Raw genomic sequence first — 23,998 nt, 5'->3', positions numbered from 1 at the left:
AGGTCAGTGGTGTCGCATGCACAGAGCAGCGTAGAATTAAGAACCGGGTATGGTCCTTACATCTCCAGGGCACATTCCGCCAACACCCTCATCCTCTACTGTTGGGAGGGCAGCCTGGTGCAGACTTGCAATATGGCAAAATGGCGAAATATTTAAAAATGCTAACTTTGACCCACTCACTCTACTTCTAGGAATTTATCCTATAGAAATTACTAAGTGAGGCACACAGATTTCTGCATATTCATTGCAATAATAATGACAGCGGACTTTTGTTAAGTGATTACCAGGTGCTGAGTGCTCTGCGTGTGTTATTTACCTCAATGAGGCAAATGCTATTTTTATACCCATTTCATAGATGAGGATACTGAGGCGTAAAGAGATTAACTTAACAAAGGCACATAATACAAGGGAAAGCTCAGGTCTTTCTGACACAGAGCCCCTACTCTCAAATGTGAAAGCAGCATAAACGCTGAAAAATACCAGCTTGGTATAAATGATGGTATATCCCACAACCGAAGTATCACTCTATCGTAAATCTCTTTCCCGTGAGAAGGTCAGCTCCATGAGTGTGCGGTGTTTGTCTGACTTGTTCCTCAACGCCTGAAACAGTGCCTGGAACATAGCAGATGTTCAATAAATGAGTTTATTTCATATTTGTTCATAAGGTAAATTCATAAAATAAGTGAAGGAATAAGCCTATGTAATAGAATATTAAAGGTCATTAAAAATCATTTTTCAAAGAGTAGTTAATGACATGAGGGAAATATTCATGATAAACAACTGTGATAATATTTTAAGTAAAAAGGAAATATGTCACATGAAATATATAGTATGTTCCCGATTTTGCTTAATTATTTATTATACATAGAAAAAACAGCTTAAGGAAACACACCAAAATGTTAATGGGGTTACATCTGAGTGGTAGAACAGCAACTGACTTGTATTCGCTCAGTTTTTCTCAACTTTTTTCTCTATTTTTAACATTTTCTGTAATGAACATACGGCACTTCCAGATTTAGAAAAAAAAAATGTTATGGGCAGGGTGAGCAGAATGAAGGTCACGGAAAGCACACGGCAGATGGAAGGTTGAGGAGAAATCAACTGCAGGGGCATGGAGCAGCGGTCCCACCAGTCCTGCTGAAAAAAAGGAGAGAAATCAGACAGAAACAGGAAGGGCAGCCGAGTCCGCTGAGGCGTCTTCTAGGTGATGATGATCCCGAACCTGTCTGAAGGCAAGGTGGGGAAGAAGCCCAAGGAGCCAACTTTGAAAACCCTGGAGGAAAGTAGAAGTGGTTTCCGTTTAAATGCCTCTGTATTTAGTCAGACCCACTGCAGAGCAGCAGAACTGCTCCCAGCTGAGCAGTACTTTCCTTCAACCAGTAAATGGTTAAGGAGGCCCCACCAAGTGCCTGGGGCAGGATACAGTGATACAGGGATGCAGGGGTGAGCAGTAGATGTGGCACCCAGAAGACAGTGTCTGAGAATTGTAAACTTTTGTTTCCAATGACAAGCATCTAACTCTTGTGGGGTTCGTGCTCAGAGAAGAGAAGGATGAGAAGATATGGCTGGGGTAGGGATCAGATCTGCCGGCCAGGGAAATGTGCTGAGGTGGATGCTGTTATGGGAGAACTCTTCCTCTACCCTCTAAGGTTAAGTGAGTGGGTACATGCAAATTAAACTGACAAGAGACATATTAACAGGAGAAAAGGTTTATTCATATGCATATGAGAGGTAACAAAAGAAGTAGTAGCTCAATAAATGGTTAAAGTTAGAGGCTTATATACCTAATTTAGTAGCGTAAAGGGAGGGGGGAGAAAAGGCTTCTACGGAAGAACAAATTGGTTTCTTTAGGAAAGACAAACATATTTCAGGAGAACAAATGGGAGATAAGAAAGGTTGTGATGATATTTGTCTGTGCAGGTTTGAGTTGGCTTTCTGTCTTCTTCGGGGCCATAGAACTCCCTCAGAGGGAGGATTTGTGGCCGGTTTACTCTTGGTCTCTCTCCTGGAAGTAAACTGCCCCAAGAGGAAATTCATGGCAGCCTCATTTCCCCAAAGTTGCTGCTTTTAGTCAGATAAGGGAAGCTCCTAGGCTTCTTTCCGCATCTGTTGACTCTCAAATGTTTTCAGCTTGTAATAATCTTCCTACCAACTCTGGGATTCTGAGTGGTTACCCAAAGTATCTAAGCTGAGATCTGCAAGTTAAGTAGGAGGAAGCCAGGCAGAGATGTCCCCAAGCAGAGGTCACGGGGCCCCCCAAGGGCTGGCTGAGGCACTGATCCACTGTCTGGGAAGTGTAGAATGTGAACTTGAGGCTGCATCCCAGTCCTAAAACCCTCTGGATTTTCCTGCAAAAAAAAAAAAAAAAAGGCGATGAAAATAAAGGTTGGGAGCCGGAATGTCTAAGTTAGACCTGACTGCCCATCAGCTATATGGTCTAGAGCAGGTCATTTAATGACTCTGAGCTCCAGTTTCTCATCTGCAATTTGGGGGTAATAGATGAAACTCAAAGCATTGTTGGGAAGTCATGTGAGCCCAGGTCGAAGAAGGTGGCCAGGGGGCACTGGGTGAGAGTTATGTGGACTCCGAAGTCTTTAGCGTTAGTTCATGCCGTGGGGTCAAGGGCCCAAGGGGAGCAGAAATGAGGAGGAGTGGGAGAGCAAGGGAGAGCGGCCCGGCGCCTTTCGGGCGCCTTGGAGGAGCAAGAGTCCCACTCCACGAGGCATTTCGAGCACGACCACTGCGCAGTATTTCGTTGGGCGGCCCCCTCTGCTGGTGAGTCTCTGAACTGCATGCACCCCTCAGCGCCCACCCCCACCCCCCCCCGGAAAACTGGCCGCCGTTCATTCCTCCTTCAGTCCCCTGGCTTGGGAGACACACCGACAGTAACAAGAAGCCTGGGCGCTAACTCTGGGGTTTCTTCTTGTTGGAAGGTTATCAAACTTCAAGTCATTTAACCCAAACCCTTTATTAAAAAAGATAATTTAACAAACATAACTGCTCACCACACTGTTTTATGTACTACAAATGTCACCTAGTTTGTTATTTTAAGTACTTCTGTGAGTAGGGTCGGTTAGTGTACCTACTTTACGGATAGGGAAACTGATGCATGGGGTCACACACTGACATGCTGTGTGAGTGGCACACTGGGGGTCAAACCCAGGCAGCCTGGCTTTAGAGTCTCTGCTCTTAACCATTACTCTACACCACCCACTCCTTTATATATATATATATATAATACATATATATAAAAATATATATATATATAAAACAGCTTTATCGAGATATAATTCACAACCGTACAACTTATCCACTTAAAGTGTACGATTCAGTGGTTTTTATATGTCTTCACAGATATGTACAACCATCACTGCGATACATTTTGGAACCTTTTCATCACTCCCAAAAGAAACCCACTACGCACCAGCAGTCAATCCCCATAGCCCTCACCCATTCCCAGGAAACCACGGATCTATATACCTTCTGTCTCTATTGATTTGCCTGTTATGGATACTTCATATGTGGTCTTTTGTGACTGGCTTCTTTCCCTTATAATTTTTTCAAGGTTCATTCATGTCGTGTGTATCAGGACTTCATTTCTTTTATGTCTGAGTACTATCCCACTGTGTGGATATACACCACCTCATGTTTATCCATTCATTGGTGGACATTTGGGTTGTTTACACTTTTTTGGTCATTATGAATGTGGATGAGAAATTAATTAATAGTCAATTGAAGAAAGAAATGGAGAATTTTACTCCAGCCAACTTGAGGATTATCACTTTGGAGGCAGTCTCTCAGAAAGCTCTGAGGACTGTTCCACCCGTTAGAGGTCAAAGCACAGTCTTGATTTCGAGACAAAGGGTTATACATCAAAGTAACATACTGACAGTTCACGTGGTCCAGATCTGCACGTACAAGGCCGGTAGTGGGTCATCATGACCCTTGACAGGACTGGGAAAAGAATGTTATCTCCTAAGGAGTTACCTTGCTGGTACCAGGAGAAAACTGCTCTTTTCAGTTGAGCAGGCATTCCTGTGTCTTCCAAGGGGATCTGGTTAATGTATAATGTACATGCACAGGGCACACCAAAGAGGGGTAGTGGCCCAGACGGGCAGAGAGAATTTTATGGGTAAAAAGTTTCTTGTCGTGCCTTAAAAATAATTTTATTCCCTCAGAATAATGCTGCTATGAATGCTGATGCACAGGTTTTGTGCGAATGTATTATGTGCTCATCTCTCATCATCACCCAGGAGTGCAATTGCTGGGTCACAGGGTAGCTCTGTTTAACCTTCCAGAGCAGCTTCCAGACTGTTCTCATTATTATTTTTTTAAATGTATGTGTGCTTTTTTTTAAGGTAAGGCCCAAGGAGGGAAGGGACTCTCCCCAGTTCACACACAAGGTAAAGAAAAGGCCAGAACCTGACCCCAAGTCTCTGACTCCTGGCCAGTGCCCCTCCCGCTACACCATACCGTCCCTTGGGCCGGTGGCCTCACCCGTTGGGTCAGCTGAGCTGCCAGCACTGCCACATTCCACCCCTTCCTCCGCCTGCTTCCCTTCACCTTCTACACCAAATAGCAGAACTTCCTTCCACACCAAGGTCCAGATGACGCTTAAACCCTTCCCAAGGGCTTCTGCTTTACAGCAGGAATCAAGCCTTGAGAAGAAAACTTAGTCACTTTAATGGTTAAAGTTCATGGTTGATGCAAAAAGGGTCCGGTTCCAGGCTCTGATCCTCAGAAACAGGTTTTTCAACCACAAAGATGCCTGGCGGTAAGGTATTGAGAGTCCTGGTGAATGCAGGATGTTTCATTGTGTGGGGTGTCCCTGCCTACCCTGCCGCCAAATACCAGTCACATTCCTCCTCATCACAAGGACCAAAAGCTGCCCCAGAACTTTCCCAAGTGTCCCATTAGGCGGCACCGTCCCTGGGAACCCAGCTCTGAACACCCACTCCTACCCCCAGATTCCCTTCCTGTCTGCTGCACCTACAACCCTCCCCACCAGCCTGGAGAAACTTCATTCTTAATCCACGTGGACTCTATCAAATCTATGTTCTAGGTCCTGAGATCTTTCCTTGCCCCCTTGAAGCTGGCTTCTGACACTGGCTTAGGAAGCAGGGGCTCCGTTTTCTCTGCTCTGCGCCAACCTCTCCATCCCTCACCTGGAGCAATGGGTCCAGGAGAGCCCGGCAGAACGGGGGAGGGCAAAAGGTAAAAGGCGATGTTGGAAACTGGGACACAAAACAGCCAGTGGTTAGGATTTTCAGACTATTCTTTCACCACAGCCCCTAAAGGAGACTGACACCAGCAAGAACAAAGGCAGCCGGTACTGAGACAGGGGTTCTCAGGCAACTCCAAGCAGCCCACTTAGCTGAGGAGGCAACTCTGAAGGGAAGGCACCTGGGCTTCCCTGGTGGCGCAGTGGTTGAGAGTCCGCTTGCCGATGCAGGGGACACAGGTTCGTGCCCCGGTCCGGGAATATCCCACGTGCCGCGGAGTGGCTGGGCCCATGAGCCATGGCCGCTGAGCCTGTGCTCCGCAATAGGAGAGGCCACAAGAGTGAGAGGCCCGCGTACCGCAAAAAAAAAAAAAAAAAAAAAGTTAAGCATCAGGGCTTTCCCGGTGGTGCAGTGGTTAAGAATCCGCCTGCCAATGCAGGGGACACAGGTTCAAGCCCTGGTCCGGGAAGATCCCACATGCCGCGGAGCAACTAAGCCCGTGCGCCACAACTACTGAGCCTGCGCGCCTAGAGCCCGCGTGCCACAACTACTGAAGCCCGTGCGCCTAGAACCTGTGCTCGGGAACGAGAGAAGCCACAGCGATAAGCCCGCGCACCGCAACGAAGAGTAGCCCCCGCTCACTGCAACTAGAGAAAGCCCGTGTGCAGCAAAGAAGACCCAGTGCAGCCAAAAATAAATAAATAAAATAAATAAATAAAAGAATGATGCATCTTATGATAGAGGTCAGATCATCAAACGAAACTTGTCATCACTCCCACTTTGCCTGTTTCCCCATGTATAAATTCAGAACACCGCACCATGGCTGCAGTACTTCCTTCCGACTCTGATGTGGCTGAATAGCTTGAAGTTGACCATTATTTGACAATTAGACATTTTTCATAAATAGAATATTCCAAATCACTGATGCACCACAGTTTTTGACAAGATCTATTTAAAGAAGTTATGTGACAAAAAAATCTCATAAAAAATATTACAATATTTCCAAAGCTGTAATGAAATTAATGATGTTAAAATGTTTCCCAGCTTTCTTTGAGGCTATTAGTTTCTGAGTGAAGAGGTAATAAGGATAATAGTTAATCTTTTGATGTGTCATGGTAAAGCCTTTTGGGTGCATTTCCCAGAAACTGAGAGTAAATGGCTTTGATGACTGAGTAGTAAATCCTTTTGTACACCCAATGTTTTCTAGTTCCTTGCCATCACATGGAAGAAAGACTTAATTCAAATTATCATTAACAATAGATTTTGCTGATAGATCACTATGTGATTTGGGGTATACGACACAGAAGGATTTAAAGAATTGGGTGACATTTTAATTACTAAATTCTTTCCTTTGCTTTTTAATTCCTAAAAATTAATTTATCACAAACTATAATATAATATATACTTTTGATCAAGTGTGTACTAGTTATAGTTTGTAATAACTCAATCTAGAAAACATTTTTAACACATGGCACCTTAAAGACAGAAAATAAAATACATTGTAAAATTCTAATTTGTATAAAATGTTTACAGAGATGTTTGGGAGATTGATCAGTAAAATATTTTCAAGCACAGAAATACATGACATTAGGATAAAAGTATGTGGGATGGAAATGTGAATTCAAGGAGAAAAAAAATTTTTAACCCTACAACATACTCACCACCAAAAATTTATTTTCCATCTGTCACCATACAGTTGATCCCCTTTATCCATTTCACCCTTCCCCTGCCCCGCCCCTTCCCCTCTCATAACCACTACTCTGTATTTATATGTTTGGTTTTGTTTGGTTTGTTCCTTTCTTTTGTTTTGTTTATTAGCTTTTTATATTCCACATATGAGTGAAATCATAAGGTATTTGTCTTTCTCCATCTGACTTATTTCACTTAGCATAATACCCTCAAGGTCTGTCCATGTTGTCACAAACGCATGCTTCTATCTCTTTTTATGGCTGAGTAGAATTCCGTTATACATATACACATGTATACCAATTACATCTTCTTTATCCATTCACCTGTTGATGAGCACTTAGATTGTCTCCATTATCTTGGCTTTTGTAAATAATTCTGCCATGAACATGGGGGTATCTTTTTGGATTAGTGTTTTCATATTCTTTGGATAAATACCGAGAGGTGGGAAAGCTGGATCACGTGGTAGTTCTGGTCTTAATTTTTTGAGGAACCTCCATACTGTCTTCCCCGGTGGCTGCACCAATTTACATTCCCACCAACAGTGCATGAGGGTTCCCTTTTCTCCCCATCCTCACTAACACTTGGTGTTTAGTTGTCTTTCTGATAATAGCCATTCTGACAGGTGTGAGGTGATATCTCATTGCGGTTTAATCGGTTGTTTATTTTTTTGTCGTTGAGTTGTATGAGTTCTTTATATATTTTGAATATTAATCCCTTTTTGGCTATATCATGGGGAGAAAATTTTTCAGTGCTAAAGAAGAACCTGTGTACATAACTTTCAAATGGATGGTGTTAGATATCAAGCTATCAAGCTAGTTAGATTCCACTGGATAGACAGGAAAATATCAAGACTTCAAATGTGCTGATGAATGGATTCCTTGCAGCTATTTAAAACTTATGATGAAATTTAGATGCCAACTTAGAAATGTGTCACACAATATGTGGTTGTGCAGAGTTTTTGTTTGTTTGTTTGTTTGTTTGTTTTGCGGTACGCGGGCCTCTCACTGTTGTGGCCTCTCTCGCTGCGGAGCACAGGCTCCGGACGCGCAGACTCAGCGGCCATGGCTCAAGGGCCCAGCCGCTGTGCGGCATGTGGGATCTTCCCAGACCGGGGCACGAACCCGTGTTAGGCAGGCGGACTCTCAACCACTGCGCCACCAGGGAAACCCTGCAGAGTATTTTTGAGGACACGTGTAGGCAAACGTGTTTGAAGATCTCTGTACCAATAGGTTATAAATTTTGTGAAGGATATGTGACCATTTAATACAACACAGAACAAGGAAACTAGGAGCAATTCGTGTATTAAAAATACTACTACTAATAATTGTAGCTGATGCTTAGAGTTCTAGGCACTTTAGTCCTCAAACAAGGACTCTGTGTGGGAGGAACTTTTTTTTTTTAATTTTATTGGAGTATAGTTGATTTACAATGTTGTGTTACTTTCAGGTGTAAAGCATAGTGATTCGGTTATACATATACATATATTCATTCTTTTTCAGATTCTTTCCCCATATAGGTTATTATACAGTACTGAGTAGAGTTCCCTGCGCTATACGGTAGGTCCTTGTTGGTTGTCTATTTTACATATAGCAGTGTGTGTATGTTAATCCCAAGCTCCTAATTTATCGTGGGAGGAACTCTTAAGGCCCCTATTTCACAGATGGCAAAACTGAGGCACAAGGGGCTTAAACAGCTTACTAAGACCACACAGCTCCTTAGTGAGAAGGCCAGAAAGGAGACCTGAAGTGGGGGCCCACACCCTTAATCCCTGTGCTGATTGCCTGTTTAATTGCTCTTCTTTTATAAATAAAAGATTTAGTATTTAGTATCTAAAATAAAAAGATTTAGTTTCATTTTTAGCATGAAAACATTCTGATTTCTTGTCAGCTGGGTGGAGAATATTGAGAGGGTCCGTGATGGGGAAAAAAGAGAGGACCATGTTTGCTCTGCGTTAAGAAGTCTTTTTTAATGAACATCCTCCAGAATAAATTCTTAAGTTTTCGCTATTAGCCTATATTCTTTGAATGTGACGCAATCTCAGGGGCACTGTACTTCTTCAGATAACACACAGATTTCCTAGATATTCTGCACAACTCTGGAATTGCTTTCCGCCTTCCTGAAGGGAGAGTTTTCTTGTCCCTAACCTATCACATCATTTCATGTATCATGTAGATGCCACATTTGTTAGTGGAGGTTGACAGTGTCAAGACTTTCTATTACAGTATTTTAGTGATGAAATGGAAATAGTAAGTTCCTGTTGCGTGTTAGGGAAATATTTTTAGACTTTCAAAATTAAAATGCCTAAATTAATCTGGATGGGGATGGGGTGGAAATCAGACAAATAAATCCATCTCTCCAGTTCAGCGAGATGCAGCACTTTGAGCACCTGTTATGGAAGTTTACAGTGGCCAAAAGGATGCTTGCCATCTTTCTGATGTTCTGCTGGATGTAATAAATGACGAACTTTACAAACTGGGTGCAAGATGAGGACTTTTAAGACAACATTTGGCATCATCACAAGTCATCAAAAAAAAAAAAAAGATTTAGATGATTCATGAGACAGATGAGCAGATTAATTCCAGAGACCAAATCAGAGCTTAAATGTTGGTGCAAAAGTATATGTTAACTTCTCAGTTCCAAATGCCAGTCCAGTTCTTGGAGAAGTAAGTAAAGGTCTTCCCAGCTTGATTTTTGCATATTAAAAAAAATTATATTTTCACAATTGTCTTAGTGTGACAGTCGAGGTCATTGTCTTAAGTTGTTGACAATAACCTAATAACTGCGATTTAAATTTTTTTTCAAGTTAAATATTTATAAGGCTCAAATCTCGCTTGTAAGTTAGCGCATCATTGCCCACCCGCTCGCACAAGCCTTGAGAGCTCATTGGTGCGTGCGGGATTTGGTTCCTATCGGCCTCCATGGAGTCCCTCGTCAACTTCCGCCTCTGACGGGCCGCCGAGGCGGTGCACTTCCGGCAGCGGCGGCTCGAGCGGCCGAAGCAAGATGGTGAGTGACTAAGGGTTTCGGCTGGTAGTGGCGGTGCGACGGGGTCGAGGCGGCTGCCGGAGGCACTCGGTCCACCCGCCGGCCCGGTCTCCTGGGGAGGGCCTTATCCTGGGGCCCCGGGGCCGGGGCTCGGCACGGAGGGTCCCCCAGGCGGGCCACGGGGGCGGCGGAGCGGGTCAGGTGGCCCGGCCTCACTCCTCCGCCGGCCAGGGCTCTGCCAACCGGCGCGGGGTGTTTGGGCGGGAGCCTGCTCGAGTAACTGGGACGAGGGCTTTCGGAGCCGCGCAAGTGGAGGGATGTGCGGCTTGAGCGGAGGGAGGGATTCGCTCCAGCTGAGGAGGAAGAGCGAGTCGTGGGAGACCGCCCGGAGTTGGAGGCATTTGACGGAGGCCTTAAGATGCCTTTCTAACAGGTGGACCTTGGAGGGAAAGGTCCCGTGGTGCGCTAGTAATAATAAGAGCAGCTAGCATTTATTCATTAGTTCGCGGATTGATGCTGCACTTTGGCGGAGGGAGGGCCCAGGCTCTGCTCTAGGCGCTGGGGATACAGGGGGTGAGCATGACTGACCTAGTCTCTGCCTCTTGGAGCTTACATTCTCAAGAAGACAGACAAAAAATAGAGGAAGGGATATGTGATATGACGTCGGGGCGGGTGGCCGTCGCTTAGGGCTGTTCTGCAGAAGGGGGTAGGATGGGGAGGGGTAGCTGTTTTACATAGCATGTCAGCGAGTCCCGATGAGGAGGTGAGATTTGAGCAGAGATCTAAATGAAATGAGAGAGTAGCCTATGCAGGTACCTGAAGGAAACTGGTCCGGGCAGAAGCAACAGCAAGTGCAAAGGGCCTGAGATGGGAATGTGTTTGGCCTGTATCGTGAACAGCAGGAAGTCCCGACCACAGTCTTACAGGTCTTAGAAGGACTTCGGGGTAGCAGTATTCTGGGTATGATAAACACGTGGCAGGTACTTTTCCAGCATTTGGTCATTATTCTTCTCAACAGCCCCTTGAGGTAATTATTATTATCCTCAGTTTACCAAGGAGGAAACGGAGACAGGGTAAGCGGCTGTGCTAGAACACGAACCCTGTGGGTCTTTGCTATGAGGTACTAGTTACTCAGGCAGTAGAGAAACACAGGCATTGGTGTCCCGTGGACCTGAGTGTGATTCCTGGCTACCTCTCTGACAGCTTTGTGACAACAGGCAAGTCACTTAACCTCTCTAAGCCTTCATTTCCTTATCTGTAAACTAGGGGTATTGATGGTGCCAACCTCATAGCGTCTAAGAATAAAACGAGATGATACCTTGAGAATGTTTAGCACGCTGCTTGGCACAGAGTGTAATGCATATACTTGTTATTATTTGAGGCTGAGAAACATCATGTAAATGGCCCAGACATGAAGAAGTTCGGGACCGACTCAGGAAAACGTCCTCCAGTGGGGCCAGACTTGTAGGATCATGGGAAAGGTAGATGAACCTGGGGAAAGTTGGTTGCAGCCAGTTTGGCAAGGGCCAGTTATGCCAAGCTAAAGAGTTTGGACATTACACTCTAAATGTTAGGGAGCAGTTGAAGGTTTTTGAGGAGATTTAAAGGATTGGCTCTTTGCTGTAGGTGGTAATAATTGGATTGGTGAGGGAAGAAACTGGACCTGGAAATCTCAGTTGGGAGACTAGAGCCCAAATAAGATATGATGGCCTGGACAAAACAGAGACAGGGTGTGGACGGAAGAGAGAGTGAAGAACTGAACCAGAGTGGATTTGTTTCAGAGCCCAGACTTTATAACCAGACTGACCAAATCCTGACCGTGACATTTCTTATTCACCAATGATATTGTATTGAGTAGGTACTATGAGTCATGCAAATTTGAAGTGTTTTACGTGCATTACTTCATTTTCAGCAACAAATAGGAACTAATACTATCCCCACTTTCCAGTTAAGGAAACCAAGGCTCAGAGAGGTGGCTTGACTTACCTGAGGTCACATAGCCTATTAGGAATGAAGTCGGAATTCAAACCTGGATACATTTATTTCCTTAGCCCATGTTCTTAGGCTTGTTGCAGTTCCTCATCTAGAAAGTAGTAGTAATGAACCCTACCTTGAAGGATTGTCCGGGATTAATGCGGTAGTGAAGGAGAACGTCTAGTACAGACTTAGGTGCATCGTAAACATCTCAGACAGCTGCCCCAGCCAACAGCGCACTTCCTTAGGGGTGTAATTGATGGTGAAAGGCCTGCAATTTGGACGGCTTAATGCAGTAAAACAAATTCTATTTCCCAAAACTTCTCAGAGCCTTGAATTACCTTCTTCAGAATAAAGTGCAAAGTTTTAAGAATCCTGCAGGTTGGGAAATAGATTTGACTTTAACTCCTTCAGGTAACGATGAGAGGGTTGTTTCGTCCTGATAATGAAGCTGGTGCTGTGTTAATTTAGAGGAAGTGATTTGAGGGGACAGAGGGCCCCTCTAGTCAAGTAAATTCACTATTGCTCATTTCAAATGCCGTCATTTCTGAGACACTGCTCTGTGTGAAACATTGTCCTGTAACTGAAGGGTCTGTTTTAAAGTCAGAAATCCCACTGAACTTATTAATACACTAAGTTCTTGATAGCTTAAGGTGATTCAACATTTTAGATTGGGAAGAAGGACCTGCCCGAGCGCTCCAGGCTTTAGGGATGGGAGGTATTTAAGCTGCCATTGAAAGGAAAGTCTCCTGGATCTTGGCGTGATGCTAGTAAGGAGTAAGTGACTGACAAGTGATTGTTGAGTAGGTTAAATGATTTAGCTTTCATGGCCCAATTTCATGAAATACGCTCTTGGTGGCCTCAGCCAGGTAGTTTATATTAGAGAGTGTCAGGCTTTATACCTTTCCCTCAAGAAAGGGTGGTCTTAAGATCTTAGTCTCGTAATGACACATTAGTTATATCTGTTTCTTAATAGAGTTGTCCTTGATTTAAGATGCAGTCTGTGGCAAGGTGCACCATTGATCTAACAGCTTTCCAGGAAAAAGAAATTCTGCCACATTAAATGTACACGTTGACTGCACGGTATATCTTGAGTTCAGAAATATTAAAATGTGGGGAAGTGTTGGTGTCTTAGAATCGCAGGAGAATAAGAAGGGTTTTTTGAAGTGATCATATTCTGAATTTATACCTCTGTCTTAATTTTTTTCTTTTTTCTAGGGTCAGAGTCAGAGTGGTGGTCATGGTCCTGGAGGTGGAAAGAAGGATGACAAGGTAAATAAATAAGAAGCCAGATATGTCTGTCATGTGAGTAAATTGCGGAAAATGTCAGATCTCAGCTGAGAAGTTCTTTGGGGATTCACGAATTTTAAAATGCAAAATAAATTATCTCTTCATTTAACCAGCCTAGCCTATAGATACAATACCCTTTTCGTGTTTTACAAAAGATTATTGACCGTCACGTAGGTATTTATGAATTAATGATTTTTAAAGGTGTAAAATTAATAACGTTACAGAGGTGTTAGAATAAATTGCCTGTGATTTTAGTGTTTAATATCCTTAGGTGTGAAGACTTGTGTCAAATCATTTCACCTCAGACTTCTGGCATATTATTCTGAATTCTGACTTCTGTTCCTTATTGAATGATCTGTCAGTGTGTATTATAATAAAGATCAGTTACATTCACATATTAACATTGTAGAATGTAAAAACAGATTTTGGGGTTTTTTTAGGACAGTCTTTAATAACATCCTAAAAGATGAGGAAAATTGTATTACCTGAAAATAGATGATGGTCCCGCATAAGTAAGTTTGTGTTTTAATATGATTTCTGTGTGATTTTGTTTCCTTACTATTCTAAAAACTCAAGGACAAGAAAAAGAAATATGAACCTCCTGTACCAACTAGAGTGGGGAAAAAGAAGAAGAAAACAAAGGGACCAGATGCTGCCAGCAAACTGCCCCTGGGTAATGACATGGTTCCGATTCCTAGGGGGACTATCTCTGTGTGTGTAGCTTAGAGGTCTGAATGTGGAGACAGGAAATAGGGTGTGGTTGAAGCTCTAGGTCTGTGACTTTGTGGGGCATTCTCTAGGTTGGAATAAAAGCTGTATTTTGGTTTTAACAGTATACACAGGATACAACTGTTATTCATTTTAAGAAATTCCATTAATTTCCTCTAAATAACCAGCTCCTCTAGTGTATTAGAGCACGGGGTTAGATTAGAAAACTCAGGTTGAGCTTGGTTACCTTAGAGATAAGATACACTTATTTCATGAAGAAATGGAATTTAGTGTATTGGAACTCACAGCATGCGATGCCTGAACATAAAATTTTTCAATGTCTTCCTACCAAGCAAGGAATAAAGCTCAATCAGGTGACCTCACCCAGCCCACTGCTCCATCCTCAGCCTCTTGCACTCCCCTTGTGTGTCGTTCTTCACACTGCCCTGCCTCATGTCCTTTGAATCTCCTGCATCAGGGCCTTTGCTTCCCTCTGCTTAAAAATGTTCTTCCCCCAGTCCTTCCCGTGGCTGCCTGCTTCTCATCCCTTCAGGCTTCAGCTCAAATACCTCTGCCATCCTCATCTATCATCTAAACAAGTCTATTCCTGCTTAGATGCAATAAAATAATTTTTAAAATATTGCTTGGTTAATAATAGAGTCAGACAGTAAAAAAATGTGCCATTAACCTACCGTAGTGAATCAATATGGTATTGATAAAGAACAGATCATCAGATCCCCAGAAAAGCATATAAAATTCAAAAACAGAGTCAAGTTATGGATAACTATTATGTGGTAAAGGTGACATTTCTGTTCTGTGGAAGAGGATGGGTTATTTAATATAAATGGCTGGCATCTTTTATTTGTTATTGAGAGAAAATGAAATTAGACCCCTTGCTCTTTGCCAGATGAGTTAGATATACATATGTAAATAAGTAAATAAATGAAAATTCAGGAATACATTTAACCTTAGGGGAGGAGAGACCTTTTGAAGAAGCCAAGAAACCCAGAAACTACAAAAGAAAAGTTGTCTATATAAATGTTAAAAGTCCTATGTAGCACGAGACTTTAGGCCAAAAGAAACAACATACGAGTGTGGAAAAAAATATTTGCACGTATGTTAATATCCCCAGTATTTCATAATCCTCCTATAAATGAATGTATGTGTTACAGCTAGGGTGCAACAACCTATACTGACTGAACAGCACCTGCAGCTATCTTTATTAGCACCTGTGGGGAGTAATAAACCAAAGCAAACTGTCTTTTTGGTCAATGAGTTTTTTCTTCTTTGTAGACAGTTACCACATGTCATTTATATTATCTGTTTGGTCATAGGCCTCATCCCCATTATTATTGGGCTGGCCTAAAAGTTCATTCGGGTTTTTCTGTAAGATGTTACAGAAAAACCCGAACGAACTTTCTGGCCAACCCAATACATAAAATCCCTCTCCCCTTTGCATTTAGGCACCTGGTTACTTCGGGTCACCAAACTTTGAATTTTTCAGTGTCTGTCCAACTAAACTAAGTTTAAGTGTTAACTTCTTTTTGTTCTTAAGGATGAACCGAATTAATTGCAAACTTCAAGCTCCAAGTATAATAAAACTTTCTTTTTTAATTACAGTGACACCTCACACTCAGTGCCGGTTAAAATTATTGAAGTTAGAGAGAATTAAAGACTATCTTCTCATGGAGGAAGAATTCATTAGAAATCAGGAACAAATGAAGCCTTTAGAAGAAAAGCAAGAGGTAAATTGAGAAATTACTGTAACTTGTTTTTTTTACCAATTGAATTCTACTTAGAACTTAAAACTGTTAATGAATAAATGAAATTCATTTTCTGCCTTTAATGAATTATTATTTAACTGCCTTTTTAAAAAAAATTTTATTTTAAATTTATTCATCGATTGATTGATTGGTGGCTGCGTTGGGTCCTCCCCATTGGGTCTTCGTTGCTGTGCGCGGGCTTTCTCTAGTTGCGCGAGCAGGGGCTAATCTTTGTTGCGGTGCACGGGCTTCTCATGGCGGTGGCTTTTCTTGTTGCAGAGCATGGGCTCCGGGCGCACAGGCATCAGCAGTTGTGGCACGTGGGCTCAGTAGTTGTGGCTCTCGGGCTCTAGAGTGCAGGCTCGGTAGTTGTGGCACACGGGCTTAGTTGCTCCACAGCATGTGGGATCTTCCCAGACCAGGGCTCGAACCCGTGCCCCTGCATTGGTAGGCGGATTCTTAACCACTGCGCTACCAGGGAAATCCTTAGCTGCCTTTGAAAAGTACCAACTGCTTTGTGAATCTCGTGAACTGTCAGCATCGTCTACTTTTTAGGTCTAATCTGCTTTTCCTTCTTGGCCTACTCTTATGTAGGAGGAAAGATCAAAGGTGGATGATCTGAGGGGGACCCCAATGTCGGTAGGAACCTTGGAAGAGATCATTGATGACAATCATGCCATCGTGTCTACGTCTGTGGGCTCAGAACACTATGTCAGCATTCTTTCATTTGTAGACAAGGATCTGCTGGAACCGGGCTGCTCGGTCCTGCTCAACCACAAGGTAAGTTGATAGCCTAAGAAAGCCCATCGGAGTGCTTGCTTCTTGCTTGCAGATCCGTCCACCTGTCCCGTGGAAGTAGATCACCAGAGCACTCCAAAGGGTAGAGAAAATTCTGTGATTGCCATTTCATTGTAAGTGGATTGCGTGAACCTTACATGCCTGTGTTAAAGCTTAATGTTCCCTGTTAGGTGCATGCTGTGATAGGGGTGCTGATGGATGACACGGATCCCTTGGTCACAGTGATGAAGGTGGAAAAGGCCCCCCAGGAGACATATGCTGATATTGGGGGCTTAGACAACCAAATCCAGGAAATTAAGGTATGTCAAGGAACCAGCTCTGGGGTTTTATTATGTATTTATTTATTTATTTAAAAATATTTATTTATTTACTTGGCTGCTCCAGGTCTTAGTTGTGGCATGCGGGCTCTTTAGTTGCAGCATGCATGTGGGATCTAGTTCCCTGACCAGGGATTGAACCTGGGCCCCCTGCATTGGGAGCTTGGAGTCTTAACCACTGGACCACCAGAGAAGTCCTGAGCTCTGGGATTTTAGACCTTTGGTTTCTTACTGCTGTCTCATTTACGGTGCTTGGAGTTGTTTTGCATGTTTTATTTTTTCTTTATTGATCAGACCAGTAGCTGACTCAGACCTTACTAGTGGTGGTGTTTTGTGTTGTTAATACTGAGTTAGGTGATAGAAGTAAGTATAAATTGTATGATAGTTCTTGCGGCAGCAGCAGTGTAATACTTTTTACATGTAATGTTTAATAATTATCTGTGTGAACATGTTTCCAATTGTACTGACTTCAGCTGTGGCTATCCAGAAACCTCCAGTGATGTCTGGGGGTAGGGTGAGTGGCACACACTTGCACAGTGCTGGCGTCTAGAACGTTAACCCCAGCTCCTGCCAGGGTCCTGGGGTCAGGGGCATGTGGTGGGCCAGCCCTCTGCAGGTTCTTTCATCTGCAGGGAGGTCATTCAGAGTGATCACAGATCTCCACTGGTGACTCTCAGACAGCTGGGAAATAGCCATCATGTCCCTTGGTGGTCACAACAGAAAATCTTGCCAGCTCCTGCCTGCAGTTTCATTGAAAAGGGTGAATTTTAGCTTTAAGTTTCTTTTGCTCAGGAAGGGCTTAAATGTTACTCAAGGTTGACTTTTACTGGGAAATGAAAGGGAAATTGGGTGCTATTAGGAAGAGGGGATCAGTGCTGGGAGCTCAGGTAGGACAGAGGTCCTCTTCAATGTGTCCTTGCTGCTGGTGGAAGTCAAACGTTGTCTCTAACAAGAATAATTGAAATTTTAGCTTATTTTTGTTGAAAGTGAGATGTACCCATGATGTCAGTGAATGAATCTGATAAATTTCAGTAAGAAAGCCTTTTATTTTTACCAAGTGTCTGTTTTCTTTAGGAATCTGTGGAGCTTCCACTCACTCATCCTGAATATTATGAAGAGATGGGTATAAAGCCCCCTAAGGGAGTCATTCTGTATGGTCCACCTGGCACAGGTATGTGTGCTCTGTGTTGGTCACTTTCCAGGCACTGAGCTCGTCTCTTGAGCAGCAGCACTAGCTGGTTATAATGACTTAGCTGTTGAGTGAGGATGCCACACTTCCTTAGTTTGAAAATGTGCTCTAAGCAGCATTTTGGACATTTCTGAATAAGCAGTTCCTCTGGAAACATACCTATTGCATGAAAGTATATATTTCTGTATAATAGGTGTACTAAGAAACTGAACTATCTTAGGCTTGTAATTGTAGACTTAACAGAGTTAATGTGTTAAAAACAATAGTAGGAATTACAACAGAAGATAAACACCAGTAGGCAGCCCCCCCAAAATGCCTGCTCGATGTGAATGCATTTCCCGTTCCCCAGCGCACCTGTTGTATGCTCAAATGTGCTAGATTTATATGTTGTAAAACATAATGCCTTTAAATATTTTAAAGAGTAATGTGAGTCTGTTGAAAATATTTTGTAAGAAAAAATAAAAATAAACAGGGTGCTCAACTTTGGCTGTACGTTGGAATCACCTTGGGAGCTTTAAAAAATACTGATGGCTGCTCCCATCCCTGAAGATTCTGATCTGTTCATCTGGAGTGTGGCCAAGCATCAGCACCTTGGTGGAGGACCACTGTTTTAAAAGCTATCCTGTGCTGTTCAGATTAGGTTCATCCTCCTGGTCCACTGGTACTGAATGAGTCTACCATTGGATGAATAAATGGATAAAGATAAAAATGCATATACGTATCTGGTTCATTATGCAGTAAGCTGACCTGAGTAAGTTGTATAGTCATTGCTATGTAAATTCCGAAGGAAGAGAGGTTATTTGATTGAGTGAACTGAAGCCATGTTGCCAAGAGGGTCTGTACTGAGGATTGCCCACGCTGGAGGGACAGGGAGCCGGCTGTACCCGGAGGCAGGGAGCTACTGTAGCCTGTCATTTTATAGCCCAGGGAAGTGAGTTTCAGAGAGGCCAGCGACTAGCCCAAGGCCCCATTAGCTCTGGGAATTGAGCTGGTACCAGGGCTGGAGCTGGAACACAGGCGTTCTGACCCGCAGCCGTGAGCCTTCTTTGGGGCACATGTGCTGACAAGGGCTGGAGTGGAGTACCGGGTGTCAGCCCTATCGGGAAGAAGAGAAGACTGGTTCAGGGATCCCTCTGGCCATTGAACATCCCGGCAGCTGAACTTGGCTGCTTCTGGACTGTAAGATCCCATCCACTTAGAAGGTCCTTTTGGTCTTCTGTCAGCCATCCTTAAATGATGCTCTCAGGAAGCAGTCCAGCCCTCTAATAGGCATTTGAACCTGCCACTCTGACTGCCCGGCTGAGGGAACGCCATTGCCCCGTCTTGTTGCTGAGCTTAACTCCCTGTCCTCCTTCCCGCTTGCACGAAATCTTTTGTCACTCACTCACTGGCCTGCCGGCCTCCTCCCCTCCCCTTACAGGCCTGAGGGTGGTCCTCTGCCAGCTCTGCCTCTAACTGCCTCTGTGTCCTGAGGTGACTGCCCAGCCCTCACCATCAAAGGGGCCATGGTCTTGAGCTCGAAAGTTCTCAAGTTGGTACTCTTTGCTTACTCTTGTTCTTTATCTGAAGGAGGAATATCAGGGAACAAAGCAGGGTTGGAAATGTCAGGTCTTCCCTGAGATCAGTGAGGAACGTCCCATAAGGGCACACCACAAAGAGAAAAGTCTCTTGAGCTTTCAGCAGCTCACAGCTGTGGGCTTCATCAGGAGCTGGTCTTGGCTCAGCTGACTGAGCCTTGGGGCAAGCCCACAGCACCGTCTTCAGGAAGCCCCAGGGCACTGCAGGCCCTGCTCAGGGACACTGTGTGTCCTTCGGTCAAACCTAGGGCTCCCGGGCCTTTTTTTCATCACTGATAGTTTTGTAGGAGTTGAGTTTGGTTCTCTAACCCTGGTTGCATAGGTCAGGTTAATATTACATGCAACTTTGCAGTAAAAAGTATTTTCTGACATTATCCTGATGAATTTAGGAAGATGGTTAAAAATAATCAAAATATGTTTTTTAGGTTTTTTTGAATTTCCTCTTGTCTGCTTTGGAGAACAGAATGCTTTTCACAGAGGGATCCTCCCATTCTTTATGTCTTTTTAAGGTGACAGTGAGGGTTTTAAAGTTAAAACAGCACTTGAGTTTTTTCCCCCTTTTTTCTCTTTCAATCTAAAACAGGTAAAACCTTACTAGCCAAAGCAGTAGCAAACCAAACCTCGGCCACTTTCTTGAGAGTCGTTGGCTCTGAACTTATTCAGAAGTACCTAGGTGATGGGCCCAAACTTGTTCGGGAACTGTTTCGAGTTGCTGAAGAACATGCACCGTCCATCGTGTTTATTGATGAAATTGATGCTATTGGGACGAAAAGGTAGACTTTCTCTTACCTCTTTTGTGTTATTTAGAGGTAAAAACCATATGGTCCGTCTCTGAGAACGCCCGACCGCTGGGCACTCCCTACGTGGCCTGCATGTTGGTTTGCCACAGTCCGTACTGGGTCGCTTCCATGGATTCTTTAGGCTCTGCTCTCCCACGTGCCAGGTAACAACTACCCGGCAGTTGACTGGTCAGTAGCCATGCCTTGAGCACCCGCTCTGAGCATGGCACCATCCTGACTCTGGAGACACAGCCATGAGGATGAGTCTCTGCCCTTGAGGAGCTCAATTGTGGAGACTGAATAAATCACATAATTTCAGGCATGAAAACTGCTACGAAGAAAATAATGTGTTGTTTATCTTGGGCTTTGGGAGGGTGTGACATATAGGCTGAGACAGAGCTGTGTTTTGTAATCCCCTTTAACAGGAGATCAGTTGGGTCTTCACTTCTCCCTCACTTCTTTTCCAAAGGTATGACTCAAATTCCGGTGGTGAGAGAGAAATTCAGCGAACAATGTTGGAACTGTTGAACCAGTTGGATGGGTTTGATTCAAGGGGAGACGTGAAAGTCATCATGGCCACAAACCGGATAGAGACTTTGGACCCAGCACTTATCAGACCAGGTCACATTTGCTTTGGTTTCATTGTGGAGAATGAAGGTCCTATGTGGATTTGTATTTCTTAGGAGCACTTTGGGAAGAATATAAATGATACGTGTAAGGCAAATACTGCCTGGAAACTTAGAATAATTCACCAAAACTGTGTTCCCTTGAGATAATCGTGATGTAGTCTGTGTAGCTTGGCCCTTCTAGCCTCGAGACGCCTTTTTTTTTTTTGAAGAAATATGACAGCTCAGGTCCATTTTTTACATTCAGGTAGTACCAAAAGAAGCAGTAGCTAATTTTACTGTCTTTTGTAATGTTTTTAACATGATTGATCTGTCCTTTTCCACTAACTGTGCCATTTAGGAATCTCTCCTTTCGTTTGTTTCCCAAAGTACCAGAGCAGAGAGGATTCTGTAAATGAGATGAATTCAAACGTTGATATTTACAAACTACAGACATGAGTGTTCACTTTTTAAGAGCTGGACCTCCTTCCATAGGACACTATGTGACTGAGACTACTCGCGTGGAGACTAAGGCCTCTCCCGGGGCCCCCAGGAGTGTGACTGAAAACCTTTTATACCCACAGGCCGCATCGACAGGAAGATCGAGTTCCCCTTGCCCGATGAAAAGACGAAGAAGCGCATCTTTCAGATCCACACGAGCAGGATGACACTAGCAGACGACGTAACCCTGGATGACTTGATCATGGCTAAAGATGACCTCTCTGGTGCTGACATCAAGGTGAGGACCTGGGCTGGATTGTACCCCTTTGTTTTATCATATGTGTGTATGAGTTTGGACGTGTCTTCCCAGATGACCGGAGTTTAAAGCAAGGCCTGGCAGCACTGCATACGGCCACAGCCTGCCTTCTGGGGGAGGACCTGGGTTGATGCCATGGTTAGGTAGGGGCGGCACACACAGGCTGTTTCACGCTGGTGCCTGCACTGAACTGCGTATCCCTGGCATCTATAGAACTAGGTTAGTGTCTCAGTTGGGGAGTAACTCTCTCTTTTTAAAATTTAAATTACCTTAAAATTCTGCACCAACTTTTTATTTAGAAAAATTTCAAGCCTTCAGAAAAGTTGCAACAAAAACACCCACATACTCATCACCCCCATTTACCAAATGTTACCCTTTTACCTGTTTCTTCTCTCTGTATGCAGAAACACTCTCTCTTCTGAACCATCTGAAATAAATATCCTAAAGGCCATAACCAGATAGAACCTTCAGTGCCAGGATTGTGTTTTTACCATATCATGTTGCTTGGGTTCTTATTAGAATAAGTACTGTACTAAAACTTGTAAATATTTAACCAGAAAATACAAGTTCTCTTCTGACTATAGGTAAATGAAATGGATGTACACTCTATGTGGGCTCTAAATTTCTGGAATAATTTTATCTATTTCTTAGGAGGATTACTGCCTTTAATGAAAGCAGGGCTGTGAGAACTTACTGACCTGCCAGGCCACACGGCGGGAGTTGGAACCTGAGCCAGTCCTCTTCCTTAGTGAAATATTCCCAGTTTAAGCCACTTCAGGTCCTTTGAGGAAATAATTAGAATGTTTAAAACATTTAAAAAATCTAATCGTTCCCAAATGGTTTGAGAACTTCGTGTTTAGGTTGGGTGCCTACACCAGATTTCAAAATAGCACTCTCTGAATTGTTAGCATAAAAAGTATTTCACTTTCTGAACACACTGTTCCTTCTTACAGGCAATCTGTACGGAAGCTGGTCTGATGGCCTTGAGGGAACGTAGGATGAAAGTAACAAATGAAGACTTCAAAAAGTCTAAAGAAAATGTCCTTTATAAAAAACAAGAAGGCACCCCTGAGGGGCTCTATCTCTAGTGGACCACAGTTGCCTTCCAGGAAAAGGTTGGAAGTGTGTCGACCCCCTCAGAGGTGAGAGGTTGGGGAAGTTGCCCAGGAGTCCATGTTGTGGTTGATCTTCACTAGCACAGCACCCCGAGTACCTTTGGAATGTGATGTGTAGGATGCCCGTCCAGCCCTCTTCGTATGTTGCTCGCGTGCAGCGCTCTCTTGCCAATAAAGCGTGCTCTTTCTCAAACAAACAAACACTGAATCCTGTTTCTGGGCCCTCCACACCGGCCGCTCGGTAGCAGCAAGTCGATGGATCTGGGTGCTAAGGAAGCTGGCTGACCAAAAGGACTGCAGACTTCAATACCTGCTGCCCCGTCACAGCCCCAGAGCTGGTGGCAGTTGTTCAACAGCAGCTGATGGGAAAGCAACGAGCATACGTAAATAGCGGCTATCTTTGTTGCTTAAGCAACAAGGGCTGAGGAGTCCCTACAGCCGTGGCTTCCCTTTTGGAAGGTCGGTGGAGCATGTGGGCTCTCAGTGCTCTGGAGGCAGGAAGGAGGTGTCGCTGTTGCTAAGAGACTGAGGCTCCTACAAGAGACCTCAAAAGGGCAGGGCTGAAGAGTCCCATACCAGCCCTGCCATCCCTTGTTCTCGGGTTCAGAACCTGATCCCTCCCAAGAGTGTTCAGAAATGTGTCAAGCTTCCCCTTCCCTTTTCTTTGTCTATTATTTCCTGCTCTTCTCTCATTTCAGAACAGTTCCATCTCAAAGCCTGTAAGTGGGGCAGATCAAGGAAAGCCTCCACTTGGTTGGCCAGCTTCCTTGGGTGCTCCAAGATGCTCTTTAGAAAGTGCTCTAGCTCAGGAGTTCCCAGTCCCTGGGCCTCCACCTGCTAGGAACCACCGGGCCGAACAGCAGGAGATGAGCAGCAGGTGAAGGAAGCTTCATCTGCCGCTCCCCACTGCTCGCATTGGGGCCTGAACCATCCCCCATCTCCCTCCCCGCACCCCACCTTCTGTGGGAAAACTGTCTTCCACAAAACTGGTCCCTGGTGCCAAAAAGGTCGGGGACCGCTGCTGTAGCTGTGCTGCCCTCTGCTGCTTTTTCCCAACCAGTGTCCATCGATTTCTAGCCAAAATTCTATGCCACAGCACTGGCCTTTCTGGATGAGGTGCCAAGGAAATATGCTTTCAGCAATTCTAGAGAGCATGATTTAAAAAAAAAAAAAGCCAGAGAGAAGCTGTCCACTTTCTAAAAAGCAGGACCTCAGAGAAGATAAAGCAAT

General features: G+C 44.1%; 1 protein-coding gene across 1 annotated transcript; it reads left to right on the top strand.

Moving 5' to 3' along the window:
- Positions 1–9,855: 9,855 nt before the first annotated feature.
- Positions 9,856–22,969, top strand: PSMC1 (proteasome 26S subunit, ATPase 1). Its single transcript, XM_019919150.3, has 11 exons — positions 9,856–9,917; positions 13,089–13,142; positions 13,737–13,833; positions 15,489–15,613; positions 16,226–16,411; positions 16,600–16,728; positions 17,821–17,917; positions 20,096–20,285; positions 20,761–20,912; positions 21,481–21,635; positions 22,607–22,969. Exons 1-11 carry the CDS (start codon positions 9,915–9,917, stop codon positions 22,739–22,741), a joined length of 1,323 nt encoding a protein of 440 aa, XP_019774709.1. The 5' UTR covers positions 9,856–9,914; the 3' UTR covers positions 22,742–22,969.
- The last annotated feature ends 1,029 nt before the right edge of the window (positions 22,970–23,998 follow it).

This window comes from Tursiops truncatus, chromosome 2 (assembly GCF_011762595.2).
Source record: "Tursiops truncatus isolate mTurTru1 chromosome 2, mTurTru1.mat.Y, whole genome shotgun sequence".
Lineage (NCBI taxonomy): Eukaryota > Metazoa > Chordata > Mammalia > Artiodactyla > Delphinidae > Tursiops > Tursiops truncatus.
The sequence above is the reverse complement of the archived record's forward strand: the minus strand, read 5'-3'. Positions and strand labels throughout refer to the sequence as shown.